At 43.6% G+C, this 20688-nt stretch overlaps 1 protein-coding gene and 2 pseudogenes across 2 annotated transcripts in view; all 3 read left to right on the top strand.

Annotated features, from left to right (window-relative positions):
• The window catches only part of LOC143566667 (putative disease resistance RPP13-like protein 1), a 70642-nt pseudogene that overhangs the window by 36106 nt on the left and 13848 nt on the right, over positions 1 to 20688 (top strand). The window lies entirely within an intron of this gene.
• LOC143566656 (transcription factor bHLH104-like) lies at positions 773 to 3388 on the top strand. Its single transcript, XM_077053294.1, has 5 exons — positions 773 to 867; positions 1138 to 1212; positions 1414 to 1485; positions 2742 to 2910; positions 2974 to 3388. Exons 1-5 carry the CDS (start codon positions 773 to 775, stop codon positions 3226 to 3228), a joined length of 666 nt encoding a protein of 221 aa, XP_076909409.1. The 3' UTR covers positions 3229 to 3388.
• On the top strand, positions 17591 to 19209 carry LOC143566661 (putative disease resistance RPP13-like protein 1; annotated as a pseudogene).

Below are 20688 nucleotides of genomic sequence, written 5' to 3'. Positions count from 1 at the left end.
TTGAAAAGAATTAAAAGGAAAGAAAAGATGATTTGGATGCATAAAGCCATAAAGGAAAAAGAAACAAATGGAAAGGAAAAAAAACTTCCTTTTCTTTCATTATGTTAACTCGAGAACACAGAGTCAAGTTTCAACTTGATAGCTAACACTAGGGGTATGTTTGGCAAAACTAGCTGGTGGCTGGTAGCTAGAAGCTGGTGACTGGTAGCTGGAAGCTGGTAGTTGATAGCTGTAGCTAATAGATATATTTAAGTGTTCGGCAGAGTAGCTGAAGCTTTTAATAAAATGTATAAATGACCAAAATAGGCATAACTAAAAAAAATAATATTAAATTTAATTATTTTGAAAGGTTATTTAAGTAATTAAAATACTAAAAGCTTGTAGTTCATTCTAAACGCTATTAGTTGGAGCTTGAAGCTTTTAGATTATAAGAAAAAGCTTAAAGCTCCTAAAAGCTTATAAAAACTCCTTGCCAATCATACCCTAAATTGATCACATGGTAGCTAACATTCACATTCAACATTTCAACTTGTGGTCAAACTTAAGTAATCAACAAACGCACAAAATACATTATCTTCAAAACTTTTATATCATTTTACTTGTCACCCAAATCCCAATTTAGACAATTAGATCACTACCATAACTTATGCGACTACACATTCTACGTGGCATATCCCCATTGGATAATAAATCAACATGCCACCGGCCAAATATCATTTATTCCAACTTTTTTGTTTAATTGCAAAAATCAGCAGAAAAATTCAACATAAAAATGGATCCTTTTGATTATACTAATTGGGATTTAATCGATTACAATGATCTAATTAACGACGTCGCATCCACTGATCTTTACTGGGCTGAACAGAGGTAATTAATTCTTTTTTTTTTTTAATGCAGATATAGGTATTTGATTTCTGGGTTCAGATTCTAAGGTTGAATTGTTGTTGAGTGAGTGCAAATTGTGAATTGCCAAATTTAGGATTTTGCAGGTGTTAATATGTGTATATGATAGTAAAATCTTGGATATTGTAGGTGACAGTTGGTTGTATGCTTATTTATTGAGATTCTTAGCTGGGTTAATTAGGGTAATATGAATGAACACCAAGTGTTTGATTAAATGCTGGTATGCTATTGCAGTGCTGCGGTCACGATTGACGGTTCGCTTGCACTACCGGAGAAGGAGAGTGCGGAGAAAGAATGTTCAAGGAAAAGGTATTTAATCATATAGTTAAACTCATGACTCAAACAATTGCTATGTTAGCATGTGATCATTTTTCCAAATTATCACATTATTTTGCAACTGCATATTTTGAGGTTTTGTTTATATCATGTATAAAAGCCAGTTTCTTCTTTTTCTCTGTTATTGTAATTATTTGATGTTAAATTGTTTCATACTGTTTGTTTACTTAACAGGGGACGTGGTAGCTCATGCAGCAAGGCCGAGAATAAAGCATGCCGCGAGAGGCAAAGCATAGACTATTTATATTTAGTTAGTCTATTTCTTGAGGTGCTTGAAAGCATAGACTAACAAAAATGTGTTTTGTAGAGGGGGCAAAGTTGACTAATTTACTTATAAATGAGTATATGCGTGTTGTATTGTATCTCTAATTTAAAGAAGCTACTTAGAAGTAAATGAGTTGAAAGTCACACAGAGCGTATTCCTTTGCACAAAACCTACTAAATCATTTTATTTGAAAGCGTTGTTTATTAGTCAAATAAGAAGTTTTTAATCATATTTTGACACTGACTGGTTTTAAAAACATTTATTTTGTTTTGTAAAAATAGTCTTTTTGGTCAACCCAACCTCACTGACCTGTAGGGGTGTGCATAAAACTGAATTAACCAACCAATAACCCAATTAACTGATGAACTGAACTGATATAATCGAACCTAACCAGGAACCGATTGGTCGGTTTAGAGTTGTTTTTTCTTAAAACCTAAATTAGTGGGTCGGTTATGGTTGATCATATTTCCATCTCCAACAAAACCAACCTGAGTCGAGATTTAGCTAAACCACGGTTAACGGAACCGACCCAATATATACGAATTTAAAATGGCAACTCAAATTATTCAAGCCCAAATGTCTAATAGCAATTTATTAAGTGGTTAAAACGTTTAATGCCCAAACTTTCAGGGGAATCACATTGTTTTGGGCTGTTTTTAGTCAAGCCCAAACATATCCTGACCAAATCTAGTTCATGGTTAACTGACTCATAACTGAATCAAATCAACATGTAAAACAGATTAACCATAACCGATTGGTTATCATTTTCTGGTTAACCCAAAGTTCGGTTATTGTTACGGTTTTGGGCCAAAACTGAAAAGTTGGCCGCTTTAACCTTTTAACAAACCACCCATTTTGTCATCTCTAGATCTTAGAATCAGAATTTAAGTCTAGCCAGCGTGTAAATCAACAACCCAAGTACAAGAAATAATCGTTATCTGGTCTTTTTATACTCGGTATATGCTTTAACAATAGTATATTTTAGAGATAATATTCTCCCTCCAAAGAAATAATTCAAATTCAAATATTGTAACTCTTATTTTATATTTAGATAGTCTTAACTAGGTTTGATGATAGCTTATTTCTTTGGATTTATTCCCGCAGTTTTGATTTATATTTGTGTATATATTGATAATTGATCACTAAGTCGATGAAAATAATCAAGTTGATTTCCATTCTCTTATATAATAAAATGATTCATGATATGGTTTTATTGATGAAATATTATTATTTCTTTTCACAGGTTCATAGAATTAAGCTCTACTTTGGAACCCGATCGACCCGTCACTACTGATAAGTTAGCTATTCTTGGAGATGCTATCCGTGTGCTGAATCAGCTCAAATCTGAATCACAGGATTTCAAAGAAATGAATGATAAACTATCAGAAGAAATTAAAACATTAAAGGTTAGTATTAATTGACAGCAAACGAACTTTCTTAATGTTTTTTTAATTAATTTCTAACGATAGGCAGAGAAGAACGAGCTTCGAGAAGAGAAACTTGTTTTAAAGGCGGTAAAAGCAAAAATTGAGCAGCAGGTCAAAGCCATGGCCAATAACATTCCACCACCTGGATACATGGCACCGCATCCGGCTGCATTTCAGGCTGGGGCACACAAGATGCCCGTTTTTCCAGGATACGGTTACATTCCAATGTGGCAGTATATACCTCAATCGACGTGTGATACGTCTCATGATCATGAGCTCAGGCCACCTGCTGCTTAATAACTTGACCAATGAGAGCATTGTTAGCTCATTGTAGTTTGTAAATAAATGCGCTTTTGCTGTTATGTTTTTGGAGACAAATAGAGTGCTTTGTTGGATATAAGTAATATCCTTCTTTAATCTTATTGTCCCTATGAAATTTGAATTTCTTTTACGATTTGTTGTTTCCGTATGCTTTTAAAGATATAGAGTAAGAAAGCCATTTAGATATTAAGTACTAATGCGCTTCATGGAGGATCTGGCAGCATGATTACTAGTCAAACTGAAATATTGACCTGCTAAGATCCGATGTGATAATCAGGCCATGACAGAATCTTATTTGCTTTATGCTTGCTTCTTGATTCTTCTTTTAGAAATATATATTATTGTTTAGCTAAGTAATATCGTCACACAAACATGCTTATAATAATAACAACAACAACAACAACAACAACAACAACTACTGAAGCTAATAGACAACAAATTCACGAGTGAATGACAAAAAAAGGTAAATGAAATTGTGACAGAACGTCTGTGTGTAATGTCATTTTTCATCTTTGTCTCACATGCATTCTAGGTTTTTTACTGTATCATAAATTAATACAAACTAATTCACTTATGTACAAAAAGTGATGGAAGGAAAGTGCAAAAAGGTAGAAGATTGAGGACTAAGAATGATAGTTACACATATGCACGGAAGATTTTGCCTTCAACGTTAACACAATCAAGCTAGTGTCTGTGTGCAGTTCGATTTTACCATGGCTCGAAACAAAGAGAAATCTCAATAGGTTCATCACCATGTAGCATACTCTCGATTCAGGTGCGTTTTCTATTTATGAAATAGGGTCTATGCTTCGGGTTTTGATCTGATATGCATAAGATTAGTTCATTAGCTGTTAAACACAAATCAGGCCCATTAATAATATGTCCTGAACAAGTTGCTAGTAAAATGACTAGTGTGAAACAAACAAGGTCCACTTGAATATTATTGAGCAAGTTGCTAGTAAATGACTAGTGGGAAAATGTGACTGAGAGCCAATCTAGTTGTGCAAGTAATTTAGTTGTATTAATGAAATAAATCCTAAATTAGTTACTTCTATTTCTTATGAATCCTGATAATAGATTATCCTGCACAAATAATATTGGCTGGTTTTAAAAAGGCCAGAAGCACCACAAAAGCAATATGGTCTATAACTGAGGCGTTAAGCACAAGCTTTTCGTACACGAGGCGCAATGTGCTTACATAGTGCCATTCTGGTACATGTGTGTATTCATATATCATACTTGTATATTATAACACACATCTTATCATTTATATAAATGATCATTATAATAATAAAATACAATAATCATTCTTATTCTTTTTATAATCCATCAACAAAGCCTGCTTCAGTGTAGGCTGTGGGTGTAAGTTAGATGTCCTTTTTCAATAATGCAGCTTCAACTTGTTTTTTGTTTTGTTTTATTTTTCCAATATGGTGGCTCCAGGATAAGGAAGCTAGGCTGGCCACCCTTCTTTATCATTAAAATAAAATATTACAATTGTTATTATTATTATTATTATTATTAATTAAAAACTATAATTAATTTTATTAAAAATGATTTGTTAATAAAAGATTATCAGCGTATGTGTCTTTGAAAGTGATAAAAGTAATACTTATTTTAGTGTGTCGCTTGTGCTATATATGTTTAGCTATATGCATGGTGTCTAATTATCGAATTTCATTTGAAATTATGTAAAAAATATGATAGTATTTTTAACATGCTATTAAATTTGTAATTATGTTATATTTGAATATAACTTATTATATTTATTATTAGCTACAAGAGAGTTATTTTAAGATAATATTGTAAAAAGAGAAATTAATTAAAACATATATGGGCAATGAAGAGGTAGGTCCCAGCAGAGCCCAGTTGGACCCGCAAGACTCACCTTGAACAGGGACGTCTGCGCAACGACCAACTGCTCCCGCAGGACCCACCATGCTCAGAGAAAACCTTACGCGCAGTACGCCAGCTGTACCCGCAGGGAAAGCCTCCCAATGGTGAAGTACCCCGCTTGTTCCCGCAGTTGCGGATACAAGCCATCAGGGAAGGCTACCCGCACTGACAGCAAGGCTACACGCACAAGGCACTAGCTACTTCAGTAGTCACATGAAGGAATGAGCAAGGCGGGAATAATCCCGCCTAAATGAAACAGTCCGTATGCTTCTGGAAGATCTTTTGTACTATACCTACTAAGGTATGGGCAGAACAGACGATCTGACCAGAGCAGCCCATGAACCAATCAAAGGGTGACAGCTCACCGACAACAGTACGAGGAGGAGCACCCTCTAGTACTGTTTGTCACTATTAGCCGCTGCCTACTCACCAACCCTTACTATGGGACGTGCGCAGCCTACAGTTGGTGGAACAGTGCATAGCCGGCAGTAAAGGAACAGTATACAGCCGACCTTGTTACTGTCGGCCGTAGTCTATTCATCAACCAGCATGGCCTGTGCGTAGTCCACTGTTGGTAGAACAGGAATACTATTCAGCCGGCTGTACCTTCTAGGAAACCTACCTTCGGCTATAAATACTCCAACACCTTGGAATGGTAAGGACATCATCTGATATCTCATTCTTATCTAGCAATCTCTTAATATACACTTATATTCAGAGCAATCTAGTCTGATTCTCACGCCGGAGGGTGGTCACATGGAGGAACCCCCCCTTCTCAGTGGCGAGCTTACGGTGTCTGTTTTGCAGGTCACCTGAAGAATAACCTTCTCTGCTGGACCTCATCCTCGTGGGAAACATTACTTAACCCCCATATTATCCATAATCTGCCCCGGGTCACTTAGTGTTTCTTCATTGGCGCCATCCGTGCATAAAAGCTAGAACTAATCCTTAGTTTTTTCAAAATTTCTGAAGAAATGGTTAACGTTACTCCGGTCCCAAGGCCAGTAAGCGACCAAGAAACCCCGGTAACCACAACCCCAGCAACTGGGGGGAACACCGGCGGTTATACAAATCTTACGAACACTACCCCGGTTACCCAAGCCGGGGCAAGTGCAGTAAATATTCCACTGGGGTTCACTGATGCCCAGTTGGAGAAACGAACGAGGGTCCCTCGCCAAACACTAGATCAAGTTAAGGCGTGGGCCGAAGCACGTCAGAAAGAGTTCCAAGCTGAGTTGGATGAACGCTTGCGTTCAGTTCAACAGGCTGACGAATTCGGCAGTACTCGCCAACATCTCAATATGAACAGTGAGTGCGAGTACTCAGACGATGAGCGGGAAGAATCCGATACCGACGCAAACCCTCGCCATAAAGCAAAAGGGAAGCGTAAGGAAACGGACTTCCAACCGACAAGGAATTTTGGAGAAACCTTTAAACCAACGAATGCGGAGAGAAACCCGCGTGACTTCTCCAAAACCTTTAGACCAACTGCTGCGAATGCAGGAAAGTCAAAGTTTGCAACGGACATTGCGGAAGCAATCGCCCCGAGAAGTGCCAAGCAAATGTCCAACATCGGCACTTATGATGGTCTATCCGACCCAGACGACCACTTGAACAGATTCATTGCGGGGGCAACCGTCAGTAACTGGACGGAACCCACGTGGTGTTATATGTTCCAGATGACTCTAGTCGGAGCGGCCAGGGCATGGTTCGATCGTTTACCGGTCCACCACATCTATGATTGGGCGGACTTTCAAAACAAGTTCAGCCAACACTTCAGCCAACAAAGGAAATATACTGAAGAACAGTGGACGATCCTCAACTGCGTGAGAGAGGAGGATGAATCTTTGCTAGACTTCATCACTCGCTTCAACTCCAAAAAGCTAAGTCTGGGCAACATAAGTGAAGATCTTGTTCGCGCCGCTTTCATCCAGGGCGCCGAATACCCATAGCTTATCCGCACATTGACGGGTAAAGACGGCATGCCATCCACATGGGATGCCATCATGACGGCGGCCAAGCACTTTGCCGAGACGGAGAAGCAACTGGGAAGGGATCTTCCCCAGAGTACACACCTCTACACGCAAAGGACTAGAGAAAACAATGTTCGGATCGCCCGGCAGAACAAAAAGAGGAAGCTAGGTATTTGGCAGTCAAGGGTAAACTTTGACACCTCATCCAGCTCTCACCCCCTTGTTGGCGGAAGAGATAATACACACCCTTCAAACCGAAAACACCGTTGGACGCCACTCACCAAAAGCGTCACGGAGATATTTGCCACCGAAAAACTACCATGGCCGAAAGCTCCAATGATCCGGCAGCGACCTAATGCGGATCAGAGTAAATCCTGTGACTTCCACGGGACAAAAGGTCATAGTACGGAAGAGTGTACATCCTTGAAGGATATTGTTGAAGCATTCGTCAAGGATGGAAGACTGGCACACCTGGTGGCATCAATCAAGAAGGGAGGAAGGAACGACAACCGGTACCGAGGCAACGGACGAAAGCCCGTTGACATCAGCATCAACATGGTTCATGGTAAGATCAGAGGAAGAAAAAGGCGAACGACAGAACCAGCGCGTGGAAGGAAGCTGAGGTGCGCTTCCCGCGAGTGCCAGGAGGACCCAGCAAAGAAGGCCCTATCGTCATCAAAAGCCAGCTGGGGCACTACATCACTTCTCGCACTCTTGCTGACAACGGCGCCTCGTCAACGGTGATGTACAGGCAGTTCTTCGACAAGAAGGGAGGAAGGAACGACAACCGGTACCGAGGCAACGGACGAAAGCCCGTTGACATCAGCATCAACATGGTTCATGGTAAGATCAGAGGAAGAAAAAGGCGAACGACAGAACCAGCACGTGGAAGGAAGCTGAGGTGCGCTTCCCGCGAGTGCCAGGAGGACCCAGCAAAGAAGGCCCTATCGTCATCAAAAGCCAGCTGGGGCACTACATCACTTCTCGCACTCTTGCTGACAACGGCGCCTCGTCAACGGTGATGTACAGGCAGTTCTTCGACAAGCTAGATGACGAAGACAAAGAACGCCTGGAAACGATCTGCGCCTCGATGGAAGGGTTCGATGGCAGCACAAACACCCCCCTGGGTATCCTATCTTTCCCCGTCACTCTTACGGATGGGAATCACTCACGCACAGAAGACGTGGATTTTGTCGTAATGAGGAAGCCACACCACACATACGACATTCTCTTCGGAAGAGACGGGATGGCAAGATTCAACGCCGTGGTATCCTCAGTCCACGGCATGATGGGATGGCCAACAGCTGAGGGTGTAGCGATGATCACCGGCATTCCCCAGATATGCATCGCATCTGTCTCATCTAAACCCAAACCAAAGATGGCTAAACCAACCATCACCGAACCAGAAAGATGGGCCTTCAACGGCAAGTACCCTGACCAGGCCGTTTCCATTGGCCCAACAGTTGTTGATCCCACACGCACCTTACTCAAGCGCTTATTACAGAAAAACGCTGACATCTTCGCGCGGACACCAGCTGACATGACTGGTGTACCCCGAAGTAAGGCAGTGCATAAGCTCAAATGCGATCCGGCTGTTACGCCAATCGTACAAAAGCGCAGAGTAATGGGGCCAGAAAAAACTAACGCGTGTAGAACCCAAGTCAAGGAACTCCTTGACGCAGGCATCATACGCGTTAGTAGATATCAAACATGGGTTGCAAATCCCGTTATGGTACCGAAGAATAACAAACAATGGCGCATGTGCATAGATTTCAAGGACTTGAACAAAGCATGCCCCAAAGATTGTTATCCGTTACCCAAAATTGATCTTAAGGTGGATTCGTTGGCACCGTTTTGCCTTAAATGCTTCCTAGACGCGTATAGGGGTACCATCAAATCCATATGGCCGTTGATGATCAGGACAAAACCGCTTTTCGGACGCCCGATGGCACATTTTGTTACCAAATGATGCCATTCGGACTTAAGAATGCCGGGTCCACATACCAACGCCTGATGGACAACCAGTTTCATGCCCAAATTGGGAGGAACTTGGAAGTCTACATGGATGACTTGGTCATCAAAAGCCCTGACGCAGAAGCGATGTTGAAAGACATCGAAGAAACTTTCAACACGCTCAGGAAGATAAACATGAAGCTCAACCCGAGCAAGTGTGCTTTGGAATGGAAGAAGGGAAGTTCTTGGGGGTCATCGTCACTAAAGATGGCTTCAGAGCGAACCCTGAAAAGGTCGAAGCCATTATCAAAATGGAATCACCTACTACCGTCAAACAGGCTCAGACACTGAATGGACGACTAGTGGCACTTAATCGCTTTTTGGCAAACCACGCGGATAAGTCGTTTCCTTTCGTGTCAACGTTGAGAAACTGTTTAAAGAAAACGCACTTCCGCTGGACACCAGAAGCGGAAGCAGCTTTTCAGGAGATTCGGTCACGCTTGATCGAACTCCCAACGCTCACAGCACCAAAAGCGGGAGAGGAGTTAATCCTATACCTTTTCGCAACAGATAGAGCAACCGGGGCAGTCCTGCTAGTAGAGCGAAAAGGCATCCAGATGCCAATCTATTATGTCAGCCGTATCCTAACAGACGTAGAAACCCGGTACTCTACCCTCGAAAAATTAGTCTTAGCACTTATACACGCTTCACGCAGGTTAAGACGATATTTCCAGGGTCACCCAATCACCATTCTCTCCAACTTCAAACTTGCAAACGTTCTAGGCAAACCCGAGTTATCGGGACGCCTAGCCAAATGGGCAATTGAGTTGGGGGAGTACGCGATAAAGTATAAACCAAGACCAGCCATAAAAGGCCAGGTTTTGGCCGACTTTATTGCGGAAGTGCCTGCATCGCGGGAAAAAGAGTGCCAGGAAGAGGCTCAACCCTCTCCAGCACAAGACATCAATGATGTCTGGCGACTCTACACTGATGGAGCAGCCAGTAACGAGGGTTCAGGCGCAGGGCTGAAACTAACCAACCCAGCAGGCCAAGAATACACTTACGCTATTCGACTGGATTTTCCAAGTACGAATAACGAAGCCGAGTATGAGGCATTCTTGGCTGGGCTGAGAATTGCGCGTAAGATGGGAGTGAAAAACTTGGAAGCTCAAGTGGATTCCATGTTAGTAGCCAATCAAATCAACGAGACGTACACGGCCGTGAACGACACAATGGCCCTGTACCTCGCACAAGCAAAATCCCTTATGCGCGATTTCAACGACTGCAAAGTCATACACGTCAAGCGTAGTGAAAACAAATCTGCGGATGCGTTAAGCAAGCTTGCATCATTAGCCTTCACCCACTTAGGAAAGGACATCCGCATTGAACTCCTCGAGACACCTTCGGTCCCGCACAAGGAAATTTGTGTCATCCAAACCGGCACAGAAACGTGGATGACACCAATAATAAAATACCTTGCGGCAGGTACATTACCAGAGTAAAAAACACAGGCAAGAAAACTACGCTGTAAAGCACTGAATTATCAACTCATCGATGACGTCCTTTACAGACGTAACTTTCTTGGCCCACTCTTAAGATGCGTGGACAACCAAGATGCTGACTACCTCCTAAGAGAAGTACACGAAGGCATCTGTGGGGTACACGCAGGCCCCCGCGCTGTTGTAGCTAAGCTAAACAACGCGGGATACTTTTGGCCGGGGATGCATACGGATGCGCTGGCATACATCAGAAAATGCAGGTCTTGCCAGCTCTACGCACCCAATACGCACCGCCCGAAGAATGAACTTGTTCCAGTCACCTCTTCATGGCCATTTCAGAAGTGGGCCATCTATGTGACAGGCCCATTTCCTACAGCAGCAGGAAATGTTCAGTTCCTAGTGGTAGCCATCGACTACTTCACCAAGTGGATAGAAGCAAAACCCTTAGCCCAAACAACCGCGAAACATATCAAAAAATTTATTTGGGAATTTATTATTTGTCGTTTTGGACTTCCACAGAATTTGGTGAGCGATAACGGCACCAACTTTGCTGACAAGAAGCTACAACAGTGGTTGAAAGAACTTCAAATCACCCACACCTTTACCTCAGTGGCACACCCGCAAGGTAATGGTGAGGTGGAAAGAGCAAATAAGAGCATCGGCGAAGGCATAAAGAAAAGACTCTTGGAACACAGATCCGGCTGGGTGGACGAGCTTCCGCACGTCCTTTGGGCAAACAGAACGCTAAAGAAGGCCAGTACGGGAGAAACCCCGTTCAGTCTCACTTATGGCACTGAAGCCATGGTCCCGGTCGAAATTGGTTTACCCTCACCAAGGGTCTTGATTCAGCCAGAAGACAATGATGCGGAAAGACGGTTAGATCTTATGCTAACCGAGGAACGCAGAGACTTAGCCGCAGTGCGTGAAGAGAACTACAAGCGACAAATGCAAAAGTACTACAACACGCGGGTAAAACTCTGCAACTTCAATGTAGGAGACTACATATTGCGTAACAACGAGGCTTCAAACCAAGAACGCCCAGGAAAGCTGGCCCCTGTCTGGGAAGGGCCATACATTATCAAAGAAGTTCTGGGAAAGGGCGCGTACCGGCTCGAATGGCTCGATGGCACTCCCATCCCAAGAACATGGAATGGAGCTCAATTACGCAAATGTTATATGTAGATCAATTCCAAACTTGTAAAGAAAAGGCCTAGAGCCACTTCTAATGGAAATGATTCTCCTTTCACAATGTGTTGATAGCCATACCTTTATACTTATGAACTTCCCACACTGATGTGCCGGTATTCACCGCATAAATAGGGGAAGAAGTAAGTCGTTACGTGTGGAAGGCGGCAAAACCCGCATAAACACAACGGTAAAAATTTCAAGTTTTAAGGAAAACCTCCACGCAGGTCAGATGTAAGTGAAGTTTAGCCATCCTTGTAAGTGCAAGTGACGGTCTTACCCGCACAATCACGAACAAGGAGGCAAAACTTCAACCTATTATCTACCACGTCCAAAGGTTAACTTATTCTGAACACTTAGAAAATTTCAAAGGAAAAGATGAGGAAAACTTCCACGCAGGTCAGGTATAAGTAAAGTTAAGCCATCCTACTAAGTGTAAGTGACGGTCATACCCGCACAATCATGAAAGAGGAAGCGAAACAAACTTATAATTTGCCACGTTAAAAAGTTAACTTATCGAAGTACTAAAGAAATTGCTAAGTTAGATCAAAACATGCGTAAAATAAACAAGGCAAAGAATTAACACAATCTTTATTCCATCAAAATTCAAATATTACAAAGATTGCTGGGTGCATACCCGCATACAAAAGAAGCTATACCAAAGCAAAAATCTACGCTAATGGTGGAAAGGGATCTTCAGGATCATGCTTCAGGACCACTTCCACTTGGACCCGCACCATCAGCAGAGCGTGGCGGTTCAAGGAAAGCTTTGAGGATAGCTAGCCCATCATCAGCAGCAGCGACTTCGTTTACCTTCTCCACCACTGGATGCGGGAAGGCGGCATACTGATTCACTGCTTGGTCGTAAACAGCTTCAGTATCAACATTATACAAAGGGAAGTTGGAAGGCGGGATGCCTTTCTCAACAAACCCTAGACCAAGCAGGAAGCCGGCCTTTTCCCCATCCTCATGAGAAGCGTTGAGGGCTGTACTCATGGCATCGTCATAAGACGTCTCCGTGAAGACCCGATGCACAACCTACAAAAAAATATACAAGTATCAAAACCTTTTCTATTTACAAAGAAAAGCGTAAAGACATGAAAAGCTTACCTGAGACAACGCTTCTCGAAGAAGCCATTCCTTGGCAACCAGAGCTTCTTGGAGGGCGGCTTGAGCTTGAATACAGGCGCGTTCGGCTTCACTTTTATTGAGGTTGGCAAGCAACACTTCCTTTGCAGCAGCCTCTTCGACGCCCTTTACCTTCCGCTCAGTGTGGTCAAGCAAGCCCCTCTGGTCCAGGATCTCTTGGAGCTTCTTCGCGTCCTCCATCGCCAAGGCATCATGAGCCTGTTGGAGCGCCTCTAATTTAGCTTTAAGTTCCTCATTCTCGAGGCGTAGAGGCTCAGCAACAGCTTCAGCCTTGGTGACCCTTTCAGTCGCGTTCCTAGCAGTTTCCTTAGCTAGCTGAAGCTGTTCGTTAACAGCTTGGGCAGCCTTGGAACGGGTCTCGAGACGGGCCTGAACCTCAACTTCAAGGGCCTTGAACGCCTTCTCATTCTCTGCGGCCGCGGCGGAGAGCCTCTTATTCTCCTCCCGGACAGCCCGCGCCTGAGCTACTTCCTGTATGCGAGCTGCTTTTAACTTGTCATTTTCACGACAAAGCAGCTCGACGCGCGGCTGCATCCGGGCCAGGAGAACCCGAAGCTCATTGGTTAGCCTACCCTCCTGGTAGCTAGCCATGGCTTCCCCCAACGCACCACTGGGAGCTGCGTGACGAGCCCACTCCACGCATTCCACAGGTGTGCGAAGGGTTGTTCCTCGGCGAATGTTCCATCGAGGAACATACACTTCATTGGAATCCGACACTGCAAAAAACAAAAAGCAGTTAGGAAAAGATGATAAAAATATATATATATATATATATAGGCCAAAAGAACCCTACGCACCTGTAGGGTCAATAACAGGCCGATAGCCGCCAAACCCATCACCTGAACCCAAGGGAAATCCGTCCAAGAGGTCAGGTAGATGGGAAGGAGGCAGAGGTTGGCGAGAAGCCCCATGCATACCTGAAGGATCGGCCGTCGTTGCCGATGACGGAGGAGGCATGGTGAAGGCCGCCGCGGCCGCCGCGGTCGCCGCTGCAGAATCCGCAGCAAAAGTAACCGCCGGCTCAGTGAAAGATGCGGTAAAAATGGCACTGACAGCCGGCGGTGATGTCATCACAGCTGGAACAGTTGGCTCAATGGATTGAGCAACTGAACCAGCGGAAGCAGGCGCAGCCGCCTGGGTCGTCGCCTCAGGTAGGCTGACCAAGCCTACCGTCATGGGCGGAGGAATACTCTTCCCTGCTCCACCCTGGAATGCGTCAACATCCACGCCTGCACAAAGAAAAGTATTAAAGATGGAAAACTATGAAGTTAAAAGTAAAGTTTGTACTTACGGGTTTTCTTTAGCTTGAAAGTGCGGACAGGCGGGGATGAACCCGATGGAGCCGGCCTCTTTGCGCCGCTCACCGTCGTCATCCGAGGCTCTCCGGAGGTGACAGTCGTCACAGCCTCCGGAGCAGTGGTCTTCTCACCACCGGGGTTCCCCGCCACCTCCTCGCTCTCGGCCTCTGAGTCAGACCGAGGTACCGGATCGGCAGTGGAGGCCACCTTCTCCTTCCCCTTCCCGCCGGCGGCCTTCTTCTTCCGCACCAACGGAGGACCATCTGCGGATTCCTCATCAGAACATAAGATTAGAGGAATTCCAGCAGAGGTTTCAACATTGAGGGGTCGAGGGTTGAATAGCGCCTTACCTGGCCGCCTGGCGCTCAGGATCTCGTGTCCTAGCGGGTAGACCTCCACGAACCGATCCGCCGTTTGTTCTAGGATGGGCAACTCGTTCTCATCTAGAGCACGAGTACCCATCCGAGCGGGACCGTCAGCCTCCCGCGGATACAGGAGCGACTGCAAGTCGTTCCCCTCTGAAATAAACAGGAAAGAAGTTAGAAGAGATTCTAAATCAACAAAAAGAAACAGAGCATACCGTAAGGAACAGAGTTCAAACCGTATTCGAGGACGATCGGGATCTTTCGCGCATCCGCATCCTTCCACACCCGGCTCATCCCGAGCATCACCATCCCGGACTCCGCAAACCGGTAAACCGGAGATTGGACTCGGGATATCTTTGAGAACCATTCCGCCTCCTGGTAGTTGGAGGCGTGAAGGCTTGGGAGAGCTTGCCCATTCTTGAATTTCATGGCAAGGGGGATGGCGGGAGCGAAGATGAAAAAGAACTCCCGCTTCCACGAGCGAAGACTACGCTCGGTTGCGCAAATCTTCAAACCCATGATCCGGGTTATCAGGGTATACCACCCCTGGATGCACCTCCAAGTGTAGAAGGTCATCAGGTGGTCGACAAAGGGCTCAATGCCCAGAATCCGACACACCCACTCGAAGTGGCGAATCTTCGTGATCGCCATCGGGTGCACCTCGGTCAGGTGCACACCGTGCCTCTCCAGGACACGGTACACAAACTTTGTCAATGGGAACCTAAGATTCCCATAAACAAAGAATGCAGCATATACCCCGATCTTGCCTCTGGGGGCATCATACACCGTCTGATGGGGTTCAGGAAACTCAGGCTCGAGAGACTCGAGCATGAACTTCCTGACGATGTACTGGTACAGATCGACAGGCAGAGCACACTGGCACTCGCCAGCAGTACTCTTGTCATCGGTGAACACCCCAGCCTCCTGGGCTGTAGCTTCGAGATCGTGAGAAGACATCTTACAGATGAAAGAAGAAAACGATTTCGAGAGAATGCTCGACTAAAAAGTTGAGTATTCGCCGGAAATCGCTTTGAAGATGAAGAGAAAAGTGAAAGTGTGGATTACAAAGAACCCTCTCCCCCTTTATATACTACTCGCAGTTAATGCGATGAAATTAATGCGGAAGAGAGAGAAATCGAAGGTGCAATGAAACTATGACACGTGGCAAAAAGCAAGCTGGCAACAGCTGTTGAAAGGACGCGTACCATTAATTTCGCGGCCACGCGCCCGAAAAATCGCGCCCACGCGCCTGAAAAAGCGTCTGGAATGACCATGTACTGTCACGTCACCATAACTTCCTGCATGTCCTGACACAGTCAGAAGAAACCGTCGCACGACGTTTCAGAGGTTTGGACTGTTCTTATCCTTTCACCAACTCTTCGAATTTCAAAAAAAATTCAAAAAGATTCAAAAGTAAGCGGGAAAATACCCCTTACCTTGGCAACCAAATAACTGTAAGACAGGTGCGGGTACAGTGTTAAGGCAAAACCTTTCACATACTTAGCACCCGCAGGGAATTGACGCCAGGAATACCTTGGAAGTAAAGTAACCGTAAGACGAGTGCGGGTACAGTGTCAAGGCAAAACCCTTCACATACTTAGCACTCTGCAGGGAATTCAAACCAAGAAGGATCTTCTGGGCTATGCTTGCGGAAACGGGAATAACATCCCCGCATGACGGGAACGTCGAGAACTATATTGTCTGAAACTCCAAGATGGAATTGGTGGTTTTAGCATAATTGATCACTATGTTGAAAACTACCAAAACCCCATGGAGAATCCACACAAGTGGGACTCAACGCTCCTGACTTGCGAGGAGGTTACAAACCTACCCGCTTCATACCCAAAGATCAAGCAGAAAAGTCGGGAATTTCTGCGTGACATCAGGAAAACCGCGGGAAGAATCCCCACGGAAAACCTTAAAACTAAAAACCCTTTTCAAAACCCCTTACTAGTCCAAAAGTTCACCTCACTTATTAATAATTCATGAGAAGAACATTGGACTGGGGGGACTTGAAGAGGTAGGTCCCAGCAGAGCCCAGTTGGACCCGCAAGACTCACCTTGAACAGGGACGTCTGCGCAACGACCAACTGCTCCCGCAGGACCCACCATGCTCAGAGAAAACCTTACGCGCAGTACGCCAGCTGTACCCGCAGGGAAAGCCTCTCAATGGTGAAGTACCCCGCTTGTTCCCGCAGTTGCGGATACAAGCCATCAGGGAAGGCTACCCGCACTGACAGCAAGGCTACACGCACAAGGCACTAGCTACTTCAGTAGTCACATGAAGGAATGAGCAAGGCGGGAATAATCCCGCCTAAATGAGCGAGTCCGTATGCTTCTGGAAGATCTTTTGTACTATACCTACTAAGGTATGGGCAGAACAGACGATCTGACCAGAGCAGCCCATGAACCAATCAAAGGGTGACAGCTCACCGACAACAGTACGAGGAGGAGCACCCTCTAGTACTGTTTGTCACTATTAGCCGCTGCCTACTCACCAACCCTTACTATGGGACGTGCGCAGCCTACAGTTGGTGGAACAGTGCATAGCCGGCAGTAAAGGAACAGTATACAGCCGACCTTGTTACTGTCGGCCGTAGTCTATTCACCAACCAGCATGGCCTGTGCGTAGTCCACTGTTGGTAGAACAGGAATACTATTCAGCCGGCTGTACCTTTTAGGAAACCTACCTTCGGCTATAAATACTCCAACACCTTGGAATGGTAAGGACATCATCTGATATCTCATTCTTATCTAGCAATCTCTTAATATACACTTATATTCAGAGCAATCTAATCTGATTCTCACGCCGGAGGGTGGTCACAAGGAGGAACCCCCCCTTCTCAGTGACGAGCTTACGGTGTCTGTTTTGCAGGTCACCTGAAGAATAACCTTCTCTGCTGGACCTCATCCTCGTGGGAAACATTACTTAACCCCCAGATTATCCATAATCTGCCCCGGGTCACTTAGTGTTTCTTCAGGCAAGTTCATGGATGGTACCAAATCATTGGCTAAAGGAACTATAAACAGCAGCCTCTGAAACCCTGTCTTTCCTTCCATACCCTTATAATTCCATTAACATATATCTTTGTTATACAGAGTTTCCTTCATCACCAATCACCACAGATTAAACTAACAATGTCTGAAATCATTGCCATTGAACTCCTGAAATCTGTTTTACAGAAGCTGGCCTCTGAAGCCGTCAAGACATATGTTCGGTCCCAAGGAATTCATTCAGAGCTCAACAAGCTTGAGAAGACACTGACCCAGATCCAGTCTCTGCTTAATGATGCTTCTCAGAAGGAAATTACTGATGAAGCTGTTAAGCAGTGGCTCAATGGTCTCCAACATCTGGCTTATGACATTGATGATGTACTTGATCACCTAGCAACTGAAGCTATGCGCCGTGAGTTCGGCCAGCAATCTGGAGCCATCACCAGCAAGGTAAGAAGGCTTGTTCCAACTTGTTTCACAAATTTATCACTAAGTCAGAGGATGCATCACAAGTTAGTTGATATTACAACCAAATTTGAAGACCTGTTAAACGAAAATGCGCGTCTAGGTTTGATTGTAAAAGGTGAAAAGCCAAAAAGAAGTTATCAGACCTCTTTGGTAGATACATCCGGTATTGTTGGCCGGCAAAAAGAAAAGAAGGAATTGCTCGTGACGCTATTTGAGGATGGGCCATCATGTGATCAGAACTTTAGCATCGTGCCCATAGTTGGTATGGGCGGGTTAGGCAAAACCACTCTAGCTAGACTTTTGTACGATGATGAGGAAGTTAAGAAGCACTTCAAACTCAAGGCCTGGGTTTGTGTGTCTGATCAGTTTTGATATATTTAATATAAGCAAAGTGATCTTGCAATCTGTAAAGGGGGAAAACAAGGAATTCACAGATTTAAATCTACTTCAAGTAGATCTTAAAAATCAACTCAAGGAAAAACGATTTTTAATTGTACTAGATGATGTTTGGAGTGAAAGTTATGAGGACTTGGAGACACTAGTGAGCCCATTTCATGAGTGTACTCCCGGAAGTAAAATTATAATGACAACTCGAAAGGAGCAACTGCTCAAAAAGATGGGTTACAATCATCTAAACCACCTGGAGACTCTATCACATGACGATGCGATGTCTTTATTTGCTCAACATGCGTTGGGTGAAATTAACTTTGATTCACATCCAATGCTCAGACCACATGGTGAAGGCATCGTGAAAAAATGTGATGGCTTGCCTTTAGCTTTAACAGTACTTGGAAGGTTATTGAGGACAAAGAACAAAGAAGAAGAAGAGTGGAAGGAGCTGTTGAATAGCGAGATTTGGAGGTTAGGAGAAAAATCTAAGGTTATACCGGCTCTTAGACTAAGCTATCATGACCTTTCTTCCTGTTTGAAACAGTTGTTTGCATACTGCTCCTTGTTCCCCAAGGACTATATGTTTGACAAAGACGATTTAATTTTACTTTGGATGGCGGAAGGTTATCTGAACCAGCCATCATCAAGCAAGTCAATGGAACGATTAGGTCTTGAATATTTTGAAGAGTTGTTCTCAAGGTCGTTGTTTCAACATGCACCTGATGACAAATCGTTATCATTGCTTCCAAAAATTCACTCAAATCAAAGATGGATTGATCATAAGTAGACTAAACCTAGGATTTGGAACTGCCACTGTCATGATTTGTTTATGAGTGCTAAGAGGCCTATAAGTTGTGGACATGCATAACTAATCACCAAACTCATTCCATACTCGGTGTATGCAGGAAGTAAGACCTTTTACTAATCTTACCAAGTTTGTAGCCCCTCTTATTTGAGATAAATAATGGTTGGAGAACTAAGCCCATATGTCAGAATACATGGGCCTGCAGAAGTAATACATAAAAAAACACAAACTTAAAAACATTATTTTCTTTTCTATTAGTAAGCACCTACCACCTGTCTTGTCTTCTTTTCTAACATCTTAGTTTTGGGGCTTATTGATAATTTGGCAGGCTAGGTGTTATCAAACTTATAGAAAATAAGCTAAAGGGGCAAACTTCAGCTAAATGGGCAAACTTCAGGTTCCAAGGTAGTAAATAGTTAAAAAAGGATTGTTGGAGGCTTTGAGTGGTCAAGTTGTATAAAGTATTAGAAATCAGATTTTGGATATAATCATAACAGTGTTTTTTAAACCTGACTGCACTGCTGGTTATGCCTATTTAAGTCAAATTTTAATTGACCAATAACCAACAAGCTATTATAATATTCTGCCAACGGGCCATTTTTGTTTTAAGAAGCTTCTACTGGATTCTCTTCTTATATAACTTATAAGCACCATCAGTGCTTCCAGTTTACTTGATGTGGGACAGGAAAAAACAAGTTTTGTGGTTAGAAAATAACAACATTTACTCTTATTGTTGTGAAACTAGCCTAATAGCCAAACAATAAGAGAAAGACATGTAGGGAGAAAGATGAAGATTTCATTAATTATGTGTAGAATATAATGAGATACAATAGAATATTATATAGGGATGAGAAAACTTGAAGAAGAAGCCAAATCTATTTTAGGTGTTGATAACCATAATAATTATTATTCATAACACTCCCCCTTGGTTATCAACTTCATACGCTTCGGGATGCTGCCTCGTTAAAAACCTTGCTAGGAAAACCCAGTGGGACAAAACCATAGCTAAGGGAAAAAGAGTGCAGCGCGTATTGTCTCCCCCTAATTTATATATTCGTTAAAATGGTAAATATCAATCTTCTGTGAAAGCTTCAAAACTTTTACTTAATCATTTGTGTCTTCGTCCCTTGACATACGAATTGTTAAGTTGAACAATGTTGCATGATCTTCGTCCCTTCACGTGAAACCTTCTTTTGTGTCATCTTGTAACCATATACTATTGTATTGATACCCTGTTGTGTTTCTCTGCATGACAAGACTAACAAAACTTGTTTTGATGAGTTAGTAAAATATAAACACATATCTTTCATACCTGAAATATATGTTTGAACCCATTCCGATGTCTCTTAGCCGGACACGTGCCGATAAATATATAAAAAAAATAATCACTTATAGCTAACAATATGATATAATGCACTTATGCATTTAATTGTGGTATTTCGGAACTAATAATAGTTCATA

This window comes from Bidens hawaiensis, unplaced genomic scaffold (assembly GCF_021521415.1).
Source record: "Bidens hawaiensis isolate Kalapana, Puna unplaced genomic scaffold, B.hawaiensis_p1.1 tig00023035_1, whole genome shotgun sequence".
NCBI classification, from domain to species: domain Eukaryota; kingdom Viridiplantae; phylum Streptophyta; class Magnoliopsida; order Asterales; family Asteraceae; genus Bidens; species Bidens hawaiensis.
Note: the sequence above shows the minus strand (reverse complement) of the source record. Positions and strands in the feature narration are given on the sequence as shown.